Source organism: Dromaius novaehollandiae, chromosome 1, assembly GCF_036370855.1.
Source record: "Dromaius novaehollandiae isolate bDroNov1 chromosome 1, bDroNov1.hap1, whole genome shotgun sequence".
NCBI lineage: Eukaryota > Metazoa > Chordata > Aves > Casuariiformes > Dromaiidae > Dromaius > Dromaius novaehollandiae.
In genome coordinates, this window is record NC_088098.1 from 97,394,902 (window position 1) to 97,420,507 (window position 25,606).

General features: G+C 36.3%; 1 protein-coding gene across 8 annotated transcripts in view; it reads right to left on the reverse strand.

Moving 5' to 3' along the window:
• Window positions 1-25,606, reverse strand: part of CBLB (Cbl proto-oncogene B) — a 142,728-nt gene that overhangs the window by 49,065 nt on the left and 68,057 nt on the right. For all 8 annotated transcript variants that reach the window (XM_026112320.2, XM_026112323.2, XM_026112318.2 and 5 more), the window contains exons 4-8: window positions 20,409-20,555; window positions 10,015-10,171; window positions 5,927-6,048; window positions 3,353-3,490; window positions 1,744-1,831 (exon numbers count right to left, since the gene is read on the reverse strand). In XM_026112320.2, the coding sequence (XP_025968105.2) occupies window positions 1,744-1,831; window positions 3,353-3,490; window positions 5,927-6,048; window positions 10,015-10,171; window positions 20,409-20,555 (652 nt within the window). The remainder of the gene's footprint in view (window positions 1-1,743; window positions 1,832-3,352; window positions 3,491-5,926; window positions 6,049-10,014; window positions 10,172-20,408; window positions 20,556-25,606) is intronic.

Consider the following 25,606-nt stretch of genomic DNA (forward strand, 5'->3'; position numbering starts at 1 on the left):
TACAAGAACACCTTCAGGAAGAATAATAGATAAAACTCACGCCCAAAACAGTCCTGTAGAGTTAAGAAAGGTATTGTTAGGGAACTGGCAAACAAATGCATTTGTGCAGGAATAAAGCTTTTTATTCTCTCTTTTTCACTCTAGGAAAAGCAAATTTTGAAAGCCTGGAGTAAGAACAACCCAGGTCACAGGAAAATAAGCAGCTACTGTTGAGTAAACAGAGGGCAGAAGAGGCTAAGAAAAGGAAGATAAAAGAACTCATATCTGCAGCTGTGGTCAGTATGCACTAAATATGCTTGTGGTGAAGCTCTTGCAAAGAACCCATCTGCAGCAATCTAGCCCTGGAGCCAGTTTTACACCATCTTTTCATAGTTTAAGCAGCTCTAGGGCCAGCTTTAAACTACTGCAGTTAGATACTACTTAAGGCAGCATTCATATAGTTCAGGCTCTGATGAACTGACATTAATATTACAAATATCAATATACATATTAATATATGAGTATTAACTAATATTTCTCTCACAAGTACAAGTTCAGAAAAAAATGGATTTGCTCAGTGACTTTGAAAAAAAAACAAGACTACTTTGTGGAGAAACAAGGGAACTTTGAGAATGTCTAAGCTTTCTTTTCTTCCTCTGAGGAAAAGTAAGGATACGGGGCTAGATCAGTTTTTCCTGCAACTCAAGTATCTGTTATGTCTGTATTGCTCCTTTGTTATCATAAAGGGGGAAAAGAATGAAATCAGACTGGTGGAAATTTTCACACCTTCCACAGGTAATTCTTTTTAGGAATTCACTTAGGAGGCTGACATTTCATAATGCTACTCCCAATAATATCACAGATAGTAAATAATACCACAGATACTTTCTAAAGTATCTCTGGAGGTGGAAAATGCATATAGCACTCAATGATAGAAGATTCAGCAGGTCACCAGGTCTACCCTGAAGAAATGGAAAATGTCTGAAACAGTATGGATTTAGAGAGTTCTAGCTAGTCTGATGTCTTTCCTTGAACATACCCTCTTCCAGATCCTTTTGTTATGAAAAACACTCTGCATAATATACATAAAACCTTCTAGTGTTAATTTCAGCAATGTTTTTAATCAAACCTTTGCCTTGTGGTGGCTACTTCCCATTACTCTAATATCAAACATCTGCAGATTAGTGTATCACATCATCACTTAACAAAGCTATACACACATCTAGATATTCTTATCTTCTCTTGAAAGTCAGTCCCTTCAGGCACTTAATTATTTCTGTTGCTTTTCCTCTGAACTCTCTTTCAATTTGCACCATAGACAAGGAAGAAATGAGAGATACCCTGGAAATGACATCTCTGTGATAAAGAGAACTACTTTTCTTCCTGGACCCATTCCTATTCGGACTTAAAAGCTATGACATGGTCTTGATTTTATTTCTGTATTCCCATCTGCTATTAACAGAGAAACACCAAGCTCCATTAACCTATCACAAAAATGTCAGAAAAACTTTAATAACCGTTAACACATTTCTCACTTGAAAGAGGCTTAGAATAAACAAACTTCCCAAGACATGCCACTTGCATCACCATTAGCTCTGAAGTTTAAAGGATTATTATCCTATTCTTCATCTAAGTCTCTTTGTCAAAAGCATATTTTCACTCCTTTGAATTTATTTCTCACAATTTAAAAGCTTATTGTCACTGCTGGATGGGATGCTAAGGGAAGTGAAGATTACAGAGTAACTGCCAAACTGTGCAACATACCTGTGTGACTTTTATGTGATCGTGTGGTGTGGGTTCACATAATCCTGTCAAATCAGGGTTATAACTTCGTCCATCTGGGAACAAATAGCTGCATCACAAAAAGATTGTTATAAGCATGTGTATTTCTTTAGCTTTATTAGCTAAATATTACTTAAGAAATTTCAAACAGCCAGAATAAGTTACAGTTGACATTAACTAAAGTGCATCATCTTTCTTTAGCCATTTTTCTCAACTTTTGGGCGCAACTGAATTGCTACATGTGTATTTTGATGCATGACAAAGCATAGCCCATCTATAAAAGCAAAAAGGAGATGCTGGCATCACACACAGTTATCAGGAAAATACATCTGAACTCTGGTTAGCAGATAACTTTTTTGGCATAGTTCAATAGAATATCATTTTAGATCTTAATTTTACAGTAAGCTCTTATACTTGCATAAATTCCTGGTGATCTCTGCACTGCCTGCATGGTGCTCAGCGAATGTATAGAGCTGAATATTTCAACCAATGGAGCAGAATGGACAGCAACATACATTTGTATCTTTCTTAAATTATGACAAGAATCTACACTAAGAATCCAAGGTGCAGACTGGACTTTAAGCAAGGAGAGAGGTCATTTAGATCTTGTGGGAAGTTAATGACAGGTTAACAATATTATGGAGACACTAAATTGTTCTATATTCAGTCTTTTGTCACCTCAGACGTAGAAACAGTTTCTTTTAAGTGATATAGTTAAGTCACATTGCGAAAAAGTTATCCTTAAATAGGGTACAAAAAACCTGCACCTCGCATTAAATATTCTCAACTGTAGTTTCTGTTTGCTTAGTTTTTGCCATGAAAATTGTGTAGTAGAAACACTAGAAACAAAACACACGTACATATACATAGGATCGCATAAGTGTGTTTTGTTTTGCAGGACAATAGATCACTTTCAAATTGTGAAATCCTCCTGTCAGGAATAAAATTACTGGACTATTGAGGACAAATAAAAATTCTGAGTTTGCAAAGAATTTTTAAATCCTTTTTGGGGGATAATTTTTTTCCCTTCATAATCATGTGATATATCAAAACATGTATCCCTGTAAAAAGATTCGGACACCAAAAATTTGCCTGCTTTTTCCAGTTACTTCAACCAGCCTATTAAAAAAGTACCATTTCTCCCTATAAACTTAGATTCTCTTATAATTATAAATCTTCAGTGAACTATTAAAACCTGGAAAATGTTTTGGCTGCACAACATATAAAAAAGCAATCACATACCTTTTGAAACATTTTCCAGAGTTAAACACGTAAGTAGCTGGTAGTACTAATTGCTCAATAGCTTAAATGCATTTGCAACACTTGTTGGGGGAATCAAACTCACAGCTGCACAATCTTATCTTCTCCTGGAATTTTCCTGCTATGAGATATGGCTAACTTTGATTAATGGAATTACCATTTTTTTCAGACAGATAAAAAGGATGTTCTTTAATCTCTAAAGGAATGCCAGAAGCCATATCCAACTTTTCTAATTGTTTTAAATATCTTTACTAATTACAAGTTTGAAGCATTAGAACAACAACTGAATTAGAATTTCATACCTATGGGGAATATAAGAATGTGTACTTACAATCCTTCCCGACTGCCATCAATCAAAGCTTGAAACAGAGGCTTATTGTGAGGTATGGTCTGCAAAATGTTCCCATCACCAGTCACATATCCAATGGCCCACTGTCCTAGGCGAGTGCAACTCAGTCTGAAAATGTAGCTTTATAACAACAGGATGGAGAAAAAGTTATTGTTAATCAAAGTTTGGAAAAGCAAGTGCAGAGACGAAGGATGGCCCCTGGTTAAGATACTAAACTGGATCTCTGAAGATCTGGGCCAGATTCCCATTTTCTGCCACAGGTTGTTTCGGCAACCTTAAATAAACCAGTCTTCTATGCTGTCATTCCTCATGGGCAAAAAGGGCCTATAGTTACCTACCTCCAACTTCTGATTTGCTTCTTTTTAGTCCTCAGACTGAAAGTTGCATTTTCAATGTAAATAGCTCTATTACATATATTTAGACATGCCCATAAACCTTTTCAAGAACAGAGTATTATATTATCTCCATAGCTACGACATAAACCCTTTGGCAATACAGAGGCCTTTAACTCAAATGACTGGTATGGGGAACTAGAATGCATCTTTATAGACACAGCAGAAATGAGACTGATGAATAATAAAAACTGTTCTGCTGGCAATGTTAATTTTGTGCACATCACAGCTGGCAAATGGGACAGAAGAAATATCACTTTTACTTCAGAAAATACCAGCCTAAACAGACCTTTAATGTAAATAGTTCTGTGTGGTGCAGGTGATAGCCGGAAATATAACTAATGCAGACAGAGAGAGCACAGAAAGAGGAAAAGGAAAGCAAGAGATTATAGAGAAGAGTATCAGGCAAGTTTGCTTCTTCCTACTAAAAACTCTGGAGTCTTCACTATCAGACACCAACTCAGATGCAAAAACCTCATCCAGGGAAGCATGCCACAGTGAAGTATCACAGAGACAATTCTGTATTACAGAACAGCTTTTCTTAACTACACCATAATGTTTTATTTCTTGCCACGCAATACAGAATGAGAAATTTTAGCCTCTCTAAGGTTTGGCTCTTAGGAACTTATTAAGGCCAACATTACATGGTAGTAGCAACTAGTTTCTATTCATTTCATGTTTTAGACTGATTAAACAAGCAATTTCACTTCATATCTCTTCTTTAACAATGACGAATTCAGTATTTCACCTAATCAGTTCAGAGAGTTATCTTCTGATACCCAAACAGAAAGTTAGCCTAAAGCTCACTCTCTATTAAAGGAACATTAAGGCAACTTTGAGTAATTTCACTAAGTATTACTTCTTTTATACACACAAAATCAAAACTAATAATAGAGAAAATACTAAGTATAGCAACAACTTTCAAAATCATCCTAGTTATCTGAATTCCATAACATCGTCTATGAGTGCCAATGCAACATCAGCATTAATGCAGTGCAAAAACAAGATTCTTGCATAAATGCACTTTACCAGTCAGGTAACTTAACAAGATACAGCATATTTGGTTTGCTAAAAAGCAGTGAAAGTAAGCACAGAATATGGATACAGCTTTCTCATTGTATCGTCACACTTTTCTCTAACAAGTTTCAGAACACTGTGCTTTTTGCTACGAATACATGTAATCCAGCAGCAAAGTTAGAAACCCACACATTAGAGAATAAAACTTGAGAACTGGAAGGTAAAACGAGCTAAAAAAACCTAACTAACAAATGTTTTAATGAATTTTTATTTCCCCAAGCTGAGTAAAGAAGAAAAAAACAGAACAGCAGAAGCCTCATGCATGGTAAAAGTTCAGTTTGAATAATACAATATGTATAGCATCACACAAATTATTTAAACTCTATATATACATCATGATATTTCATCTGACGGTTTCCTTTTCTAAATGAAGAGTTTAAAACATAAAACCATTACTGATATTTCATCTGACAGTTTCCTTTTCTCAATGAAGAGTTTAAAACACAAAACCATTACTGATAAAGAAAAGAATGTATTTGACATAAAAGGGACATATAAGCACTGACTGAAATTATAACTTGCATCCTATCATCTAAGGGCTTAGGATGAATTTTATTCTACTATTAAACAATAACTAAACAAAAAAATTTGAAAAGTAATTTATATTTTCAAATAAGCTTTCCAAGATGACATTGCAGGTTGTACATAATTTCAAAGAAAGGAAAAGCAACAAAATTTCACTTTTTCTGGTTTACTTGTACTTGATTTAGATATTTTGGTTTTCACATCTAACACAACACTGTTTCATTTTACAGCACTACAGGAATAACTATCGGAGAAAAAGTAGGTCAGGACTACGAAATTCTTAAATCTGAAAATTTCAAAGTTCAGTATTTTTTGTATCTGGAATTCTGGCCTTTAGTAGTAAACCATCTTTTAAAAAGATACTTTGATAGAAATAAAGTCCTAAGTTTAAAAAAATGCCTAATACTTCTCTCTGATTCACTGTTAACAAAAAGCTAAAAATTCACTCCTTCAATATTGCAGCATGAGCGTCACATGACCTGGAAGTATGGACCTAGAAAAACTACATAGCTTCCAAGACATTAAGTTTATTCGGAAAGCAGTAATCAGGAAAACCTCTTACCTCCCAGGCTTAGTGCTGTATTTCTGTAACCTCGCTTTGACTTCATCGTATGTCAGGAACGCCATATATCCAGGATGTGTCACAGCTAGAAAGTTCCAGTTCCGTAAGATTGAACCCCAAGGCTAAAAAGAGAGGACAAACAATTAAACAGGTGCAGCCAGATAGTTATACACATCTAATAAAACACCAATTTGTCAGAAAGACTGAAAAAGCTTTAGCTGAAATACATACAGTTTTGGTTAAGGTCTAAATACGGAAGACTGTCCGACACTCACCTTTGTTGCAAGGATTCCGCCAAAAGAATTATTCCAAGAACGTCAAGGTAAATATTTGGATAAACCTTTTGAAGAGCTGGTGTTTAAGGGATCTTCTATTTGTAGCCACATAGAATATTAAGCATCTGGTTTAGTAAGAGCCTGCAGACTATGGCTCCATGATGGTTAAAACCCAATAAAAACCCAATTAAGCCTATTCTTGACTGGTCCTGAGGCAATTACAAAATTAATGATAAGTAATACTAACAAATGAAGCCTAATAAAGCCACTAATTTGAGCTATTATTCCTTTACTTATTCTCTACTATTCAATTCCTTCAGTTACTATAATGGCATCACAGTCAGGGAACAAAACAAATACTGACTGCACTTCATCACATTATCTGCTCACAATAGCTTCAGAAAACTCAGTGAAATATGCCTGACATGTTATTACTTGAAAGAAAATATTCTTTTATTGCAAAGCAGGATGATTTTTAAGGAATGGGAGATTAATACAAATATATTAAGTGTTCATTGCCAGCATTTGGAAAAGAAGAAACTGCTTTTTAATAGTTCGGAGATTTTTTAATGTATTCATCAAAAGATCAGGGCAAGGGAAGTTAAGAAATAGAAGAGAAGAGACTTGTGTTCTTGTGTATCCTGCAAATGTCCTTTAAGGGGACTTTTTCAATGGTTAGGCAGGCAGAGATACAATGCCCCCAAAGTGACACATTCGAGCAGAGTATTTTAACAGTTCTTCTTGAGATTAAGATATATCTCCTAGGCAAACCCTAACCACTATTTAAACATAGGTGAACGCCTTTATTTTAAAACGAATAGTTCTTCAGATCATACACATGAAATGGAACAATGAATTTTTAATACAGAGGCCGTACGAAAAATCAAGTGTTCAAATTTGTAAAAAACAAAGTCATGAGAAAAATTTGCAGTCCTAGATGCAACACTGCATCTTGCCAGCACCTCTCTACATTGTCACTTCAGAGACAAGGGAATAGCAAAGATAGGTGTCAGGAGGCTTAACCACATGAGAAACTTTAGTTGCCCTAGTTAGAGAAAAAAAGGTGTTAACTTTCCCCCCCTCACCACACCAACACTGCCACTTTCTTCACAAAAACACACCATTCTTTTACTTTTCGTATTATTCAAGTGCACATATATAAATCAAAAAGGATGATCAAATATTCAGTAGTCTTGAGGTTATGTTGGACTGTGGTAATATAAAACCTAGTTAAAGTGCATTCTATAAAAAAAAAAACACCCAGGTAGTGTGCAAATTCCTTGGTTAATCACAATCTTCATGTTTCTAAGCAGAACAAGTCTTTCAGAGTATTAGGTTACTGCTATACCAAGAAAATGATGTGACATGAGGACTGGAGATTAAAGGGCAAAATTTCTTTAGTTTGCCTTTTGGACACTCACATAGAGTATTACAAATGTGGAAAATTTAAATGAGGAAAGGTTTGCACATTTGTTCTATAAAAATACTTCTACATAAAAGGATAGCTTAATTAAACATGTTAACAGTGACAGAATGAAGTTCCTTTACTTCAGAGCATCTCTATATACTGCTATAGAAACTGCATCTCTGGTCAGTGAAAACCTACCGCACTTAGAGTGGTGCATGCACACAACGGAAAGGCAGGGGGAGCAGCTTCACTTTTACAGGTTCTACATAAAAAGTAATCTTGCTTACTTTCTTCTGTGAATAAATATAGCTATCAATGTAGCCTTTCTGTAACATGACCCACAGTTGGCAAAACAGTATTTTGATTACTCAAACAACTGGGATTTTCTCCCGTGGGTGTATACACACATAGTTAGAGAAGCAGTTTAAAAAGTGGAGAAGTAAAATGTAACCTTTGGGAGAGATTCTCAGACTAAGTTCAGTCTAAGTTCACTGCAACAGTCACACAGATATTGCACCAGTTGGTAATCTGTTTGGCAAAAATTCTCTCTGCTTCTTTTAAACGTTTTCTCCTTAAATTAGAAGTTAATCCTAACTTGTCTTCTCTCCTTACACATACAGTGTTACTGATCCCCCTTCTCTAGTACCAAGCATATTAATGAATCAAAACAGCAATGGCCTGACAACATAGCAAACAAAGAAGCTAATGCAATCTGGTATATGTTGGTGTATGGATCGAGGAAAATAAATCTCATTTGAGACTTCTGTCCTGAAGTCTGAAGTTTAATACAATCTGTAAGAGCCCACAGGACCAGAGCAAACTATTTCTCAGAACACTGACTTCTCATTTAATTTTATCGTTAATGTACTGATTAAAAGAGGAAAAAAAATTACTGTTATTTCTGAGCAAAATGAGAGAGGAAAATCAATCCTATAGAAAGAAGCTTTAAATAAATGCATTTCACAATGATGTATGCTGTGATCAATAGGCCTCAGACATTTAGCAGTCAAGTTTGAAATGAAGATTTTGGCTTCATTACCAACCTGAACACCAGGTCGGTTTGCCAAATACTGAATAAAAGGGAGAAACTTTGGTAGAGTAGAAACTCATCTCAAGTAGCAAAATTCAGAAAGGAACGTCTGATAATATCAAGCTCCACATACGGAACAAAGCTTCAAGGGATTTTCTAAAACAGCATAAAGTCCTCAGTGATCTTATTATCTACTTTATTATTTTGTTCAAGAGGACATTAAAGTTTTGCTCTAAGTTCTATAACCTGTGCAAATTTGTTTTAAAAAGTGACCAATGTTTGTGGTTAAATTAAACACAGGGAGATTATTTACAGTGCAACATTTACAACTTTGATACAGTTTTGACTCAGAATGGAGAAGGGATGATCGAAATCAAAACCCTGTAAACTTAAATTGTTACTCATCTGCCAATTCTTAATACTGACTTTGTAATGGCCCCATTCCCATAAGAACAAAAAACAATAGAGCCAAACAGTGATTATCACAGAATGCCATAAAGTCTGAACAAGCTTACAAGCCCAGGTTTTGATAAAAAAATTGGTATTTTGAACAAGCCTTCAACACGCTAAAGAAAAATGCACTGATTTATCACTACACAGGGGAAAAAGTTAATGACCAAATAAATGGTCCTATACCTTAAGGATTTCTATATGCCAAGTGAAAATCTGAAGTGATTAATTCACAATCAATACACTTAATATGGATGCAAATCAGCACAGCCTTCTATATTGATTCAAATACTTTAAGAATATTTTCCTTAAGGTATGCTCTGTAGAAGGGAGATAAGCTTCAGAGAGGCAGGTAACATACATACAAGTTTATTTCAGCTAAGTATTTCCCATCAACAATCATAAAATTAATGCTATTCCCAAAGATAGTCCCTTACCTTAAATAAATAGCAGAGCAATTAATGGCAAATTCTGTTCGTTAAAGAAGTAGTTACGCCTACATTTAGGCTTAAAAAAAAAAATCATGTGCAACTTTCCTTATGTGTTCACAGAAACAATTCACAGAAGTATGTATAGATACAAAAGTACAATTAAAACACAAATACAATTAGATAAGTACCTGAAGGTCCATGATTTTAGGAATGCACTTAAGAATACTGAAAAATATGTAAATACCAGACACAGTACAGTAATAATATTACACCTGTGCACAAAGCTGGCACTGCTGGATGTCTTCAATTTTTTAGATACGGGTGTTGATGCCCCAAACATCTCTGAAGTACTAAAAAAACACATAAAAACTTATTTCTGAATTCTAGTGTCTGAATTATTCCAGTTCTTCCAACAAATCCACTTCCTTGACCACTTGATCCAGAGTGCTTAGGTTCTTAAATTCATGTAAATATTTGAAAGTTTCAAATCTTACCTGAAACAGTCTAGTGAAGATATCAAACTCAAAAATTGAAATGTAGTCATTGCAGGTCAAGTCAATAGTAGACTTAAGGGCCATTGCTTCCAAACCGGAGCTTATTTGATGAACTTCATGAAGGCACTGCCTGAACAATTTCCATGGCACTATAGTTCTGTGAGGAATGGAAGCAATAAATTTAATAAAACTCTGCATTTAAGGTTTGACATCTTATTTAAACAGCAGAACTGGACTTTGAAAGTAGTGGAGCATTAATTTGGTTTCTTTACAGGCAAAGAAAAACAAGTTTTCTGAAATGAGCTTAAGCTAATGAAAGAACAGGTTATCTTCCTTTAAACATGGTGCAACAAAGTGAGATATATTTTATGATTATAAATATTCAAGCTTCCTTTGGAAGACAATAGAAAGAACACTGCAGAGACTGAAATATTCTACCAAGCATGTACAGCAATCAACCTCGCATCTTCCCGAAGCTGACATAAGGGCCACCTCCATGCTTGCTAAGGAAGTCCTTTCTTCACAGTCTCTATTCTTAGAACGACAAGTATCTATCTGGTGTCTACTGTGATGACTTTTTTTGTACTAAAGCTAATATACACTGGCCAAGTAACCTTCCAGTAAGAATCATCTGGATACCAGGACCACTGGGCCAAGGTCTGTCATAGCCCATGGCAGTTACATAAATATTAGAAGACAAAACTTCTGAGATCGTCACCTTGACACATTTTTGCAGGATGGGGAGTATTTTCAGGCAGTAGTGAAGGTGGGAAGACGTGGAAATCAGGAAAGAAAGAGATTAAAATTATCCTCTCTAATATAAAGTTGTAATCTGTCAAATTCAGTTTCTATTTGCACTGTCCAAGATAAACAGGTTAGTTATTTTGCCAAGCAATTGCTTACATTTGGAATCTGAGATGAGGCTGCTTACCTGGAAGTCGTCTATTTTATCAGTCTCAAAACTATGGAAACTTGACTAACAATAGCATCTGTTTCTTTTTCTCATGTCATTAGGATCGAATCTGAATTTTGCAAAGCCATAACAACTTCTCTTATAAAGGTTCTGACTCCCAGTGGGAGCAGATTATACCACATTTTAAAAGCATTTTAATTAACAAATATATAACTATTTTCAGGACTTAACAAGATCTCACACTTTCTTAGTAATATTTTTTCTATGACTGCTAAAATGTTGAGAGAAGACAAAAGAAACAGGCCTCAGGTACTCATTAATATTTTCTTCCAATCTTTTCTGCTGCACATTGGGCTTATTTTTATAAAAAAACAAAATATTTTATTCCACATTCCACTTTTTCTATGTATTACTTCATACTACAGAACAACACTGTGTAAAAACCCCTGACTATATCAAGTTGGTTCCTGCATAATAAGTATTCTGCAGTTAACCTAAATTTAAACAACTATCAACTTGAAGCACAATACTGAAGACTTGCTCCTGCACTTCTACCACAGGAAAACATCAGGCATTCATTGTATTTGTAAGGGTATGGAAGTCTAAATTTTATTTTGAGGCTTATATTGAGAAAGTCATAAATGATAAAAGATGAAGTTTAATAGATCTCTGCAGATACTTTCATCTGCGTACGAAAAACAGGAAACCACAAAGAGCTGAAGAGAGATACCACATCAGATGCCATTTAAGAAAGAATGCACATCAAATTTTGATTATGATAAAGAGAGAATGAAATGTTGCACTAAGTTCAGAGAACGAAATGTTGCACTAAGTTCAGAGAACAAAGTTGGAAAACTTAAGTGCTTTTGCGGTGTTAAAACATGTGCCTATCGCATATTTAGTTCCTGTAACTGTGGCTCTGAAAGGTCTTCTCATTCTCTTTGTAAACCTTCTGAATGGTTACACCACTGGGATCACACTGAAATGGGGTTAGAAAAGTTAATTAACCCTAAAATTGAAGTCAAATTCACAGCTAATGTAACAGGAAGAAATATAGCAATATTAGGCTGTAAGAACTCCTTTTTGATGACTAACCTGAAATAGTTTCATGAAAACATGTTGATTAGATGTGATTAATAAGTGGGATCCTTTGTCACCTATTCATTAATGCCCTGCACCCCAAACCCCCCCCCCCCCCAACAGAGGAAAAAACAAACAAAAGTCTTCAGGAGCGTGTGTTTTTAGAACTCTGTTGGCCAGTACTTTGATTAAGACAGAAACCAGATGTTGAGAACTGAGTGATTAGCTAATGAAATAACATATAGTTATTTTGTGGGATTCCTCCAAGAATAAGTGTTCAAAAATGTGGTGGCCCCAATTTAAAACCTACTAAAATCAACAGATTTTTTTTCTGTTAAACTTTGTGAAATAGGTCTTTTATCTTCTGCTTTCTTAATAAATATGAGAATCAGTTGTTGAAACACATTAATTCCTCTTTCTCAGTAGCTACTTTTATACAGCTGTCGTTCCTAAACATTTTGAAATAGCACCAGCCAGGGATCATTTCTCTCCTGACATCTCTCTCCAGTAACCATTGTGCTCTGTTGAGGCCTTGCATTCAACACACACTCACTTAAGTGAGGGAGTTACTGTGTCCTCACAGAAAGTTCAAGGATTCTGAAACATTCTCGTCTCCTGCTCCTAAAGACCTGAAATTTGGTGACCTTTTAGGCACACTGAAAAACACTTCTCTTTAACAGAGAATTAGGAGAGGTTCACATAGAATGTTTCCCACAATGTTGAAGGGGAGAAAGAGACTTTTGTAGATGGCTGAGAAGTTGAGTTTCTGTTTTAATTATCATTTCACTGCCACTGTTGTATTATTGTGTTTAGAGGATGTACAGCCTTTGAAGGCACCTTATTATTTACATCTAAGCAGTTATTTTAATTGTTTCCCAGAGGTGGGGGTGAGGCGGTGAAGGGTGGTACCAATCAAACCAGGATTGAGATTATGACTCTTCTAGTTAAAAAGGTGCTTAGATTGTTGCTTAAATACTTTTCCTGAAAAAAAATAGTACAAGGAAAAAAAAATTGGATCCTGTCTGTAATGAAACACCACCTGCCATTTTCAGCTCTTGAATCATACAAGATATTTGCAGTAAATATTGTCAGTGCTCTTTGTCCTTGTAATATTTGTTGCATCATGCCCTAATGATGCCCAGCACTAAAGGCTGGCAGGTATTTTGCATATGCCTGATGAGATTAGGCAGACCAGTGGACGCTTGTCTAGGAAGAGATGAGTTAGTCAGTTCTGTTATAGCCCATCAGAGAGATGTGATATGACATCCCTGTAACATTAGTTCTCTTTTTTACTGGGCTGAGTTAAGTGCATTGTCTCACTATTTACTATATTTCATTTTAATTACGTCAGCTGTCACTTACAGTAGAACGCCTGCCACTACACCTGAGACAATACTCTGGGGAGGGCATCGTATTAGGGGACAATGCTACACAGCAATTAGACTTCATTGCAACTGTTTGATGTCACAGCTAAGAGCCCTATTACATATGCACATGCATACATTACACACAGGGCTTTGCCCATAGTTCCTCTTTTCATTACACAATTCGGGAAAAAACAGTACACCAAAGTAGAACAAGAATATCTGATTATATTACATGTGCATATGGCTATCATGCTACAGGTGTTATTTTACTATGACCTTTAATTAATTTAAAATCTTACGAGATAGAATTGTTGAAGGAAACAAAAATAAGAAGGAAGCTTAAATGTACTTCTTACAGAGCAGAAAATTACTACGGAGGACTTTTTACAAGAGAATACTAGTCCATAGCTGACGATCTTTCAAGAAACAATTAACCTATATGGTATCTTTGTACTACCTTTCCTGATCATCACAGTAGGAGCAAGTCCATATCACTTTAAGGAAGAAAAAACGAAATAAAACAAATGATCCTGAGAATTTTTTTCTGCAAAGGCTTCCTGTGCACATCTGATCTCTCTTAAATCTACAAAGATATCTGTATCATGGCATGCACCTTGATGTTGTCTTCCTATCTAAAGAATCTGTCAAAAAACTATCAAAAAACTAAAATAACCCATTTCCCCCAAGCCTCTAAAACCAGCACTACTTCCATACCTTTTTTCTGCAAGAGTAAAATTAGTAAGAATATTTGAAGAGATGGATTCACAAATGTCCTCAAAGTACAAGCTTTCTTTTAAATGCTTTTATACAAGATGGTATCTATTTACTACTATTGACACATGTCAAAGGATAGGGTCATTCAATACTCTCAAATACACTGTCTTTTAAACACCACCCACACAACTTTCATATGCCTGAAGCAGAAGGATTAGAGTTCAGCATGTAATTTTCAAGCAATTTAGCAGAGGAATTTAGCTCCCCCCTTCCTCCTGCCCTGGTCATGTGTAGATGGGATTTTCTTAAATTCCTTGAACGTAGCTGCATTATTAAAAAGCAAGAGACATTAACATAAACCTGGAGAGGAAGAAAATATCCTCAGTCAGTATTCAGAACAGCACTTCAGCAGAACTGCAGAGATGCAGCTATCCTTGAAAGCCAAAGGGCATTGCTTCCATTTGAGCTAGAACAGACCCCAGGTATGTCCAGGAAGGTAAACATGCACCTGCATAACTTACACTTACAGTGAACCTTTTTGTCTGCAAGAGTGTCTCTCAAACGTTTGCCAGAAAATTGAACAGGAAAAGGGCATTACTGTATTCAGAGCAAACTCCAAAATATTCAAGCAAACACTGACCCAGATTGAAACAACATTCTTTGCATGTCTGCAGTGAGCAATGTGGATTTTAGTTTATCATCACTGAAAAGGATATTTTACTAAGACTGCTGCTCCAGTTTTAAGTGAGAGGCCACATGTTTTCTCTGCTTCTGTACTGCAGCGCAAACAATCGACACACAGAACGCTTGAGAAGGTCAGGCCCAAGGGAAAAAAAAAAGAATTCTGCCAGATTGTGCCAGTATAGTTACCGGACAGTGACACCAAGCAGCATAAATATAGATGAATCTAACAGGGGGAACAGAAGGTAGAAGGGAGAAATTGAGCTTTAGAAAAAGGGGAAAATACACCATCACGTATATCCTTTACCAAAGCCATGTAACACTGGAGAGAGCACAAGTCAACACATCGGGAAAGGACGCAGGAAGTCCGTGTTTCCTGAAGAATCCCTGAAGGGACACTTATTTATACACAGTACCAACTATTTCCAACTCTGACCCCTAGCCATAATCCAAATGACACCCGTGCCTTGTAAGTTCTTTGATGCTTAAAACATTGCCTCTCCTGTTTATCCACAGAGAATCTGTTCTCTCATCTCTGAGTGTCTTGTGTGGCAACTATTATAATTTTCTTTTCTCTATCCTTTACACATGCAGTTTTACTTTATTCTCAGCCATCCAGAATAGCTATGAAGATTAATGCCCTTTTCTGTTGCTTTAATCATACCTTGCATCTTTGCATTGACTGGAAATGGAATCTCGCATTTGTATGAAACAGATTTACATCTCCCTTTAGCTCCTTGGGAACATCATCTTCTGCCTCTGGCTCAAGTTTTTAAACAAACATTTCCCATGCTACTGCAACCTGGGGAAGAAGTGGCCTCAGAAAAGCTCCATTGTCTGTTTATTTTCTTCTCTTTAAAATTTTCCATTGCCAAAACACCTATTTTGAATGTGAGAATGGCTGTAGCACAAAGACCACTGCCTCTTCCTCTGTCATCTGTCTGTATCTTTTGGTTTTCCTTTGCACTTCAGTTCATGCTCCGATTACAAGTTCTCTGGTCCAGAAGCACCTTAACAGTCCATATTTTTACAGCGCTCAGTCAACAGTGTAGCTTTTGGGCAGTGTAAACAGGAAATCAAGTAATAAACTAAGGGGATCAACAAGGTGTTAAAACTGAGCTTATCTGAGGTCTAAATTTTTGACAGCCAAATGTTTTCAAGTTAAGTCTTGCAGTGTGATCTGCAGATGAGCCTGGTTTATTGCCTCCTCTCTGAACTCAAGCCACAGAGGCTACATCTTTTTTAGCTTGAGACAGAAAGCACTGACCACAACAGAACCACAACTGCTCGAAATTCGAGAGTATCAATCTGAAATACCCTGTTTAACTGCTACAAAGAGATCAATAGCCACATTTTGCCCTAAATTCCAATAACATATAAATGCATTTGAGATCTCACCTAGGGAAAAAAATAACAGAGCTATAAAGTAGCAATGTGTTTGAACCTAGCACTGAAATTATTTACATTTCCTCTGAAACTAAGGGGTGTGGGGGGGGAATCAATTTGTCTGACAGGAATAAAATGCTTTCAATTTTTTAAGGTTTCGCAATTAAGAGTAAAACCTTAAGCAATAAAATAAATGGCAGAATTATAGAGAAATGAAAATGTAAGTACATTGACATTTTGTTGTTGATTCATTCTGCAACATGAAGACAGCCACAAATCACAAATTTCAATAGTAACAAAGCACTGCATGACTTCACCGTAGCTTAGAAATTAAGAGGCTGGAAAGATCTGTTAGGTCATCTCGCCCACTCTCCTTCTCATTTCAGGATTGCTCCCAGGGGTATTTTGCACATTTTTGCTCAGAACAGAAAATAAGTAAAAGCTGTAAGGTGCTATTAAAATGAGGGAGGAACTGGGAGAAATAAACATCAAACACTAAACAGTGATAAAATACAGATAATGAAGAATCTATCAGATTAAGTTTTATACATATGTCTATAAGCCCACTGGAGGTTACTAAAGTATCTGTAAACAAATGTAACTGCTGATTACATGCATTACAATTTCACGGTTCCATTGAGCATTACTGTTTAGCTGCACATTTAACTATCATTTGTTTCAGTGTAACCATAATGGTAAACCAGGCACAAGGATCCATTCCACCAAGATCACTTGCACTTATAAATGTATCCCAGTATTCGGTACAAAATCACAAATCACACCTTCTCAGTTTCACCAATTTCCTGTTTTTGACACTATCAAACAACTTCTTGGTATAGAATTTGACCTAAAATCTTGACCTTGGTATAAATCTTGTGTCTATTTATTTCATATTTCTTTTTCTGATAGCTCCTTTATTTTCTTTGAGAGGCTTTCCTCCTCCACAGATCCTATGGATACACCAAAGAGCTACATTCTCTCCCTACTCCAGTTCCTCAGCCCTGGGAAATTTCTCAGTCAATCCCAGTTTCTGTCTTCACAAAGGTTGCTTTAAGCACTGAAAGAATAAATGCGCCCTATCAAACATAACAATTGGATGAATAAACTTCAAAGCAGTTACAGTGACCCTAGCAATTACAGCAGCATGATTACACAGCAAGTGTTCAGAAAAACAAATGTAACGAAACAACAAAATTAGAAGTTTCCCATTCATTGAGGAAGAGTAGTGGAAGGAATCAGATATAGGAAAAAGTTTATTTTCAACCACAAACTGGACTCTGGAAGATTTTATCTTTTGGATTTCATTCTTCAGCCAAGTATAATATGTTGCCTTTTGTAAATGGAGGTGTAGGTTACATTTTTGAAAAATTGCAACCCAAAGAGTCAACTTAAAAATGTCACTGTTGACCTTGTTCTTGCCATTTAGAATGTTTCAAATTAAAAAAGAAAAAAATGACAATATTTCAGCAAAAAATCAAGGTAGAAAATGGATTCTAGAGAAGTTCTGAACTAACCGTATTTAGAAATGGAAAGATGTTTTTCATAATATTCTGAAAAAATCATATCTTGATCTATTTAAAGTATTTCTAATTCTTTCAGATCATATCATACAATGCATTTGGAATCATTTCCTGTACTACAGTTTATCCAACAGAAGCCAAGATCCAGTACAACTGACCTTTTTTTTATTTAGTCTGTCTTTGAGTAGCATTATCTAACGAGTGCAATTTAAGGGCTGCTTTTTGCAAGCAAGGGAGGAGTCTAGGCTTGCGCTCTAAAACAGAGATTCTTCAAGGAACATGCAGTGTAGTTCTGCCCAGTGCTACTTCATTTGTGGTGCACACCTAACCAGATTGGGAAGTTTAAAATGGTCCAAGGGGTGGTCAGGGAAGAAAGAGATTTTTTCATTTGTTCCCAACACCCTGAATTTTGATGTAGGCCCTGTTGCTGGGGAAGTGATACTAGACTATTTGCAAACTAATTTGTCACAACAGGCCCATTCTAAAACATGTGGCCCAAAGGCATACCTGGCATATGTTTCTCAATGGATTAGAAGACTGTTTAAAAAGCTTCAGGCATTTTGTTTAATGAAGAGATTAAATATAATGCCAAAAAAACTCTCTCTCATCTGTTCGACATACATGCTGTTACATGCTTTACACTTAAGCACAATTTACTAAACCTGAGGTAATGGCAAGGTTGCCAAGAACAGATCAACTGTTCATTGCTTAGAAGACAGCTAACTAAAAATAGGCAGCATCTGTTTATTAGAAAAGAGCTTGAACACTAATAACAGTGGTTATTTACCTAGTGTGCAAATACAGCACTTAACACATAACTCAAGGAACTTCCAGGCTATGCTAGATGACAATGATTGCATGTATATTTAACTGGATGTCCCCAAACTGCCTTGATTCCTGGGTATTTTTGGTATATAGATGCTTTAACAGGAAAAACATATCAAAGTACACATATCTGGGGTGGTATCAGAGGGTTAGTACTTTAAATATGACAATTCATATTTAAAGTTGCATTTCATGAAGAAATTTAGATATGCATGACAAAGAACTGAAGCATAAAGAAAGGCAGAGCAAGAGCTGCAGGGAACTGAAAAGGATTAGAAAGAAGCACTTTGGCAGAGGAGTCAGGAAAAAGCAGAGTCAAGTGTGAGCAGAGGGACAGGCAAAGATAGAGTTAAGTTGCTCAGATGGAGTGACAGACAAAAAGAATTCTTCTTACAATCTAGTTCTGGAAACATTTTAATGTTACAGTATTCTACAGTCTGACATCTCAAGTCTGTCTATCCTGCCGTTTCCAAAGGGAAATGGCCAAGACCATAAACTGGAAGGGAAACAATTGAATCCCGCACAGAAAGTACAAATAAAGCAGTAGAGAAATATGCAGAGGAACATAGCAGTGAATAGGGAAGCTGTTCAGACGAGATGACAGGTGGCCAGAACAAAACAGCAGCTTAAAGAAGATGAGATCTGTAAATCACAAGTACAGAAATGGAACTTGCAATCAAGACGGCAGGTAAGGTCGTTCAAGGACAAAACCCAAATGAAGGAAAGGGGGACCAAAAGGAGGTTAAAATTTTGAGGGTTGCTAAGCAAAGAAGAGAAACAGGAGAAGAGAAAAAAGAAACACTGAACAAAAAAAGATCATTAAGTAATTTTTTCAAAGTTATTTCTTTTTTATTTGCCTAATGTGCTTTTTAAAAGTCTCATCTGTTAAAGAATCCAACATTTCACACAAATTATCCTGCAGATAGTTATCTGATCTTTTGTAGGTATTTTGAAGATCTTCTGCACATTGACATGGGCAACACAAAACATGGTCAGATTTGCTTCCTTTAATAATAATAAGATTGATATAGTGACTTTAGCATGGTCTAACATTATTTTCATGGGAAAGAAACCTGTTAAGAAAAGACTGGTTAAAGTTATCAGACCACACTATAATGAAACCTAAAAGTTGGAAGCTAGCAGTAGATATGTTTAGACAAGCAAAAAAAGGAAGGGAAACTGGAAAATTTGCACTGAAACAAATTACATAGTAGAAGTGCCAACCTCCTATGCTAGTATTTTAAACAAAAAAAATTAAAGACTTCTTTTAAAGGGATACTCCTGCTCAAAATATGTTGAGATGCAACTGTTCTGTGATTCTCTATGGTCTACGTCATGCAACATATCTGACTAAGTGACCATAATGGCTGCTCCTCATCTTCGAAACTGCAAGTGTCTTGTCCTCTCCTTCGTATATCAGTTGTGTTCATAAATATTGCATATGAGGAAGTGACCAAACTATGCATCTTCTATTCAACAGTATCGAAATCCTATGCTAAATTATTTAGTAAAAAAACAAAACCAAAAAAAAAAACCCAAAACAACTGTCTACTTTGTATTTTCACTTTTGCATTCTGTAAGGATTGTCACACATCTACAAGTCATGCCTTAGCACCTACTTCATGACCCATGCTTAAGCACTAAGTTTCTCCAAAAACTGCTTTTGATAAACCTTCCAACACTCATGTCTCTTTCTAAAGCAGAAGTATGACAAAAAAAAATTGTCATAGTTTCATTGCTTGCTGTATCATTCATGTCATAGCTTTTGTCACCAAAAACATTTATGACAAAAATGATTAAGATCTCCATCCACTTATTTATAACCATTATTTGAATTTTGAAAATACCATTCCTTTTCATGCTTATCACTAGAAAGAACAAAGAATTTTCTAAATTTTTAGTACTTACTTGTCTCCAAAGAATTTTCTCCAGAAATCTGCAGCATCTGCTTTTGTGATACGGAAGTTATCACCCTGGAATTGGCCATTTGGAAAAATAGCCTTGATTTCTGCTAGCATGTGGCTGAAGATGAGGGACAGCTTTGTTAGGTTTCTCCTGCAGATATAACAGAAAAAAAAAGATCCAACCCTTAAACTTGAAAAGATCTTTCAGCATCTCACATATCCTGCATACCTGTGTAATTATCAGTGTCTAACACAGGAAAAACACTGAGCTTTCATTTGAAAGCCCAAACAAATACAAATTTGTATTTCATGTTTGCACGCATTTCTGCAGATGCATTTATCGTAAATCTCTATGAACATAAAATCATTTGTTCAGCAACAGAACTGATCTGGGGTTCTGGACTGGATATTCCAGACACCTTCCTTATCTTCATACTTATTAGCTAATGTGTTTTTTTAAAAACATCTCAAAATATATTTTAATATGTGACATCAAAGCTATTTCAGTCCAGGTTTTCAGAAATGTAAAGACAGCACAGGACTACACTTACTCCTCATTCCTACGACAGTTCCGTTCTTTCCAGCTCTTCTTTACTGCATCCACTTCCTATTCTCCTTTAACATGTGTTCTCTTTAGTTAAAATTTGCTTTCAATCTTCAGTGGCATGTTAGAAACAAAATCAAGCTCCTCTGCTATCGGTTCACTTCCATAAGCTTTCTATACTTTATATCAGTTCATCACCAAAATTATTTTGATTTTGGGACAGAAATCCCATTTAGTACAATGAAAAGAACATAGCATCCTTAAGTGCAGATAATCCTTTTTCTATGGAAAAATCTGTGGGACATTGTCGGGAGAGAAGATGGAAGAATCTCTACAAGGGTTTCCTTCTGGAGATTTCTTAGATTATTGTGGGGGTAAAAAAGGGGAATTTTCCCACTTGACGTGCAATTGAGAACACCTAGGAAATTTATCAGATTCTGATGAAGATTTTTTATTCTGCTTTATTTTAATAAATTAGAAGTGTCCTGTTTGAAACCCACTCACCTCTCAGTCTCTGGTACTACTTACAGTGTTTTAAACAATTTAATTAAAAACATAATAAAAATATGCTTAGCAATCATGCAATTTTTAACTGCTTGTGGAAAGTGTTTTAAATAAACTCAAACTTTTTAATAACTTCCAAGCCACATGAAAAGATTAAGATTCAACTAATGGAATTTTACAAATGCAAACCAAATAGCTTTCAAATACAAATAATAGAATCTTTCATGCTCAAAATCTCAAAAACAGGAGAACAGATTTCCCAGAGTCTTTCTGGAAGAACACTTAGTATTGAAGTAGCAATTATTTCAGCTAAACTTGTGCACTACTTATAACAGATATTCCAGTGAAAGTTTTGTTGCAGGTTTTCCTAGAGGATTTTGCTACCATGAAAGCTATGATAAAGATAGTATCTTGAAAATACAAATAATTTTTTAAAAGTCTGATGAATATACTCTCACTCCTCACAACACACTGAATGGCTGTAGGGCTAATTCTTTTAGAGTCCTTTAATTCCCCCAGTATATTCAAATGTCTATAATTACAATGCCCAACTGATACTTATTTTCTAGATTTGTCCCTTACTATCCCCCTTCCTATTCCCTTTGTACTTTAATTACACACATGTGCTTTTTTTTTTGCCTTTTTTTTTTCTTTTTAAAAAAAAAACTCCTCAGAACTCAAGCCTGACACACAGAATAAGCACTGGCTATTTTAATGTGGCTTCATGAGGCTGCCTTAGACCCAAGATAAAGTAAGAACCTTTCTGTACTCAGGACAGATGAGAACATGATTCGGTGTAAGTCTTAGCAGAGCTGTCTCTTGGGTGGAACACAAGGTATATGTCGACATTAGTAATTTACAGTGCTGCGGGGGGGGGGGGGGGTGTAGGTGTAAAATTACCTAGTGAACTGTTACAAAATTTGTTAGAGTCATGAGATGGTACCCCTGAACCACTCTGTAGTGAATTAAAGGATGAAGTCATGTACGGGTGCCATCTAGGGCACCCTGCCTGTACAGACGGCACTTCCTTGCCTTGGGGTTTAGAGTGTGTGTGTGTGCGCTGTATGTGTACATGGGCATGCACTGCCTATTACATAAAGCTGCACAGTACATGCCCAGAACCAGCAACTGGGAGGAAATTGCCAGTAAACATGCACTGTGGATACAGTAATGAATCACAGACCCCACTCCTTCCCTCTTTGAACTGCACCAGTCACTAAGGTGGATGCACTGGGTCAAGTTTGTTCTTTTGTTATTCAAGCTGATTAAAAAAGAAAAAAGTTAATAGGAAATTAACTTGGGTTTATATTTATATAAAAAGAATAAATTGTTTTCATATCAAAGACATTTATTTTTATAGCTCACTGCAAAGCAGACTTTTTTAGTGTAGCAATGAACTGAAACATATAAAACAAACTGGAACTTTAACTGTGCTACAACCTACACCATGGCATGTATATGCAAGCAGAAAATGGTGAATTTTTGACCATTTGTATATGGTAGCTGTTTTTCCTCCTTAATTCTGTTTCTTGCTGTACCAGATGATTACCTCTAGTTCCTTTTTGACAGCAAATAATAACGAAAAATGATGTTTTCTTAAGTTTTTACTTACATATTTTTAGAATTGTAAAGCACATATTGCACCATTTTTGCTTAGATACGATTACATGATACCAGATCTCAGCAACTTCCTGGGATATGGATACAGCACTCACTGATATCAGCAGTGCACACCTTGTCAAAAATGTTCTTCAAGAATTACAGAAGGTGCAGAGCTGCTGCCATCAGTGTGGGCTACTCATTCTCCCTACCTGTGCCTTTCTCTCCTTCCTAGCACAGGCACTTAAGCTGTCCTGGAGAGCCTCTTCCAGACCATCTGAAGCAGCACATACTCTGTAGCCACTTGGCAGACTGTGCAGCTTCATTCTCCAAGTTAGGGTGATTCCCTATTCTCCCCTTCTCCCCCCATACAAAGCCAAAGCAGCACCAAAATTTTTCCATCTTATTTCCCATGCACAACCTTAAGACAAAGTATTCAAGTCCTATTTATTTGAAAAACAACCACCAGAACTATCAGCTTTGGCATCTCAGTGAATAATCCTCAGGGAAGCCAGGAAACATTCTCGGCTGAAGACCTGGTCCATCTGAGCCACCTAGTTTGGGTCTCATTCCCACCACAAGACTCTAAAGAAACCAGCCTTGATAAACTCAGTCTGCATCTCTCGCCTCAACACTGGCTTTTTGTCTCCTGGTCACAAGCAAGACTGCCACAGTGGTAGGTTGGCAATATAAGCGTTGCCTCATACTGGCAGCCTGATGGCACAAAATAGTCAAGCAGATGATACTCTGGATAAACCTTTGACTCACTAGATTCTTGCAGGGGAAAGACACCCTAAGGGATCACACTGGAACTACACCTCAAATAGATGCAATCCAATTTCTAGGGAAACAATGGTTCTAATGCCTGAGCAGCCAGCCGCCAGGGTTTAAAATTGTAATAGAATTTTACTGGCAACTTCAAGCAGGTTACAATGTGATTTTCTTTCCTCAGCTGTGTTATGCCTGGTATAGGGCACAATACCTCCCGATTTCAGCAGAGAGAGAGAGAATGGATTTCATCCTGATGAGAAAAACTTCATAATCTTTCAGAAACCAAAATCAAATAACACTGCCTCTTTTATAACAAAATGAACAGAGATATTATCCTGCACAATAAAATAGCTATAAACCATTTTACAATAAGCTATTACTAGCTATAGTTACAGCTAGTAAGACTTAAGAATATTTTAACACCAAATAATGGTACATGAACTGCATTATATGTACTGCATAGTCTGAGTTTCTACCATATTATCTGCTATGTTCTCTACACCTATTATCTGAAGTTTTTACTTGCTTCACGCTTAGGTTTTGCTAACTTTCTTTTGTCCACTCAAGCTGATGCCATATAGTTCAAACCCTGTGCAGAATTTGACTTTCGAAGTACCAGTTCTTCAGTCACACTTGATTATTTGTTTGCAGACATGCTGGTACATCACAGAGCTACTGCAGAACACTGAAATTGCATGTTTCAGACACTCTGTTCAAAACCAGTTGTTAGCTTTGAACCAACCCCAGGAAACCTAAGATACAGATATGAAAGGCAACATTTTCACTTGGTATAAACTTGCAAAGGTCTGTTGAATCAGTAAAAGTCTTCTGGTTCATCAGAAGAAAAATACGTTTTATTTCCAGAATTACTCTTCCACAGTAATAACTTATCAGAAAGTTTTCTAAAATACGGACAGTAAAGCCTGAAAACAAGAATAGTGAGTTTGTTCACTTTTTAGTAAATGACTATCTTCTGAACCAAACTTCCCTTCGAATTTGGGAAAGGCGGGGGGGAGGGAGGGGAAGCAGCCAGGCTAGACATTTCTGCGAACATTTTATAATTGAAGGAATTTTCAAATACCCAGTTTTACTGAGTTTGAAAGTAAGGCTTAATAATGGAGATGTTACAATATCCCAACCATAACTAGAGCAGCACTAGTGGAATGTTTGAAGCAGAGGCCTGCCCTCCTGGAGCTGTAAAACAGCAAAGTGAAGCACAACTGGCATGCAACGCACGTAAGTTTTGGCTATGCCAACGTTTTAATTACTGCACGAAAGCAAATTTTACTTTTGGGGAGGCAGTATGGTCCAGCAAACAGAACTGGATGGGGAATTAAGCAGAATGGGTTCCTTTCTGCCACTGGCTTGATTGATGAAGTGGGATGAACACTTGTGTCCTGCTTTCTCTGCCTGCGTACAAGGAGGAATTGAATAAAACACTTGGAGGGCTCCAAACAAATAGGCTTGACAGAATCGGCATATACATAAATACACAAATCATTCATAATTACTGGATTTCACAGGCTATAACCAAGACAAAGTCATCTCAACAGTTTGTATATAAATCTCATCCAACAATCTGAAAATGCATAAACCTGCTTAAATATTGTATATCATGCCTATTGTCATGATTATATGTCACTATCTCCCTTGAAAACCAATTATTTTTGTTTTGCAGTTATACACATCTAGAAAAAAAACACGGTGTACAAAGTAAGTCAGGCTATATAACCTTGCAATTTCATTATTCCAAAAATTAGATTACTACTATGTTTTTTTCTTTG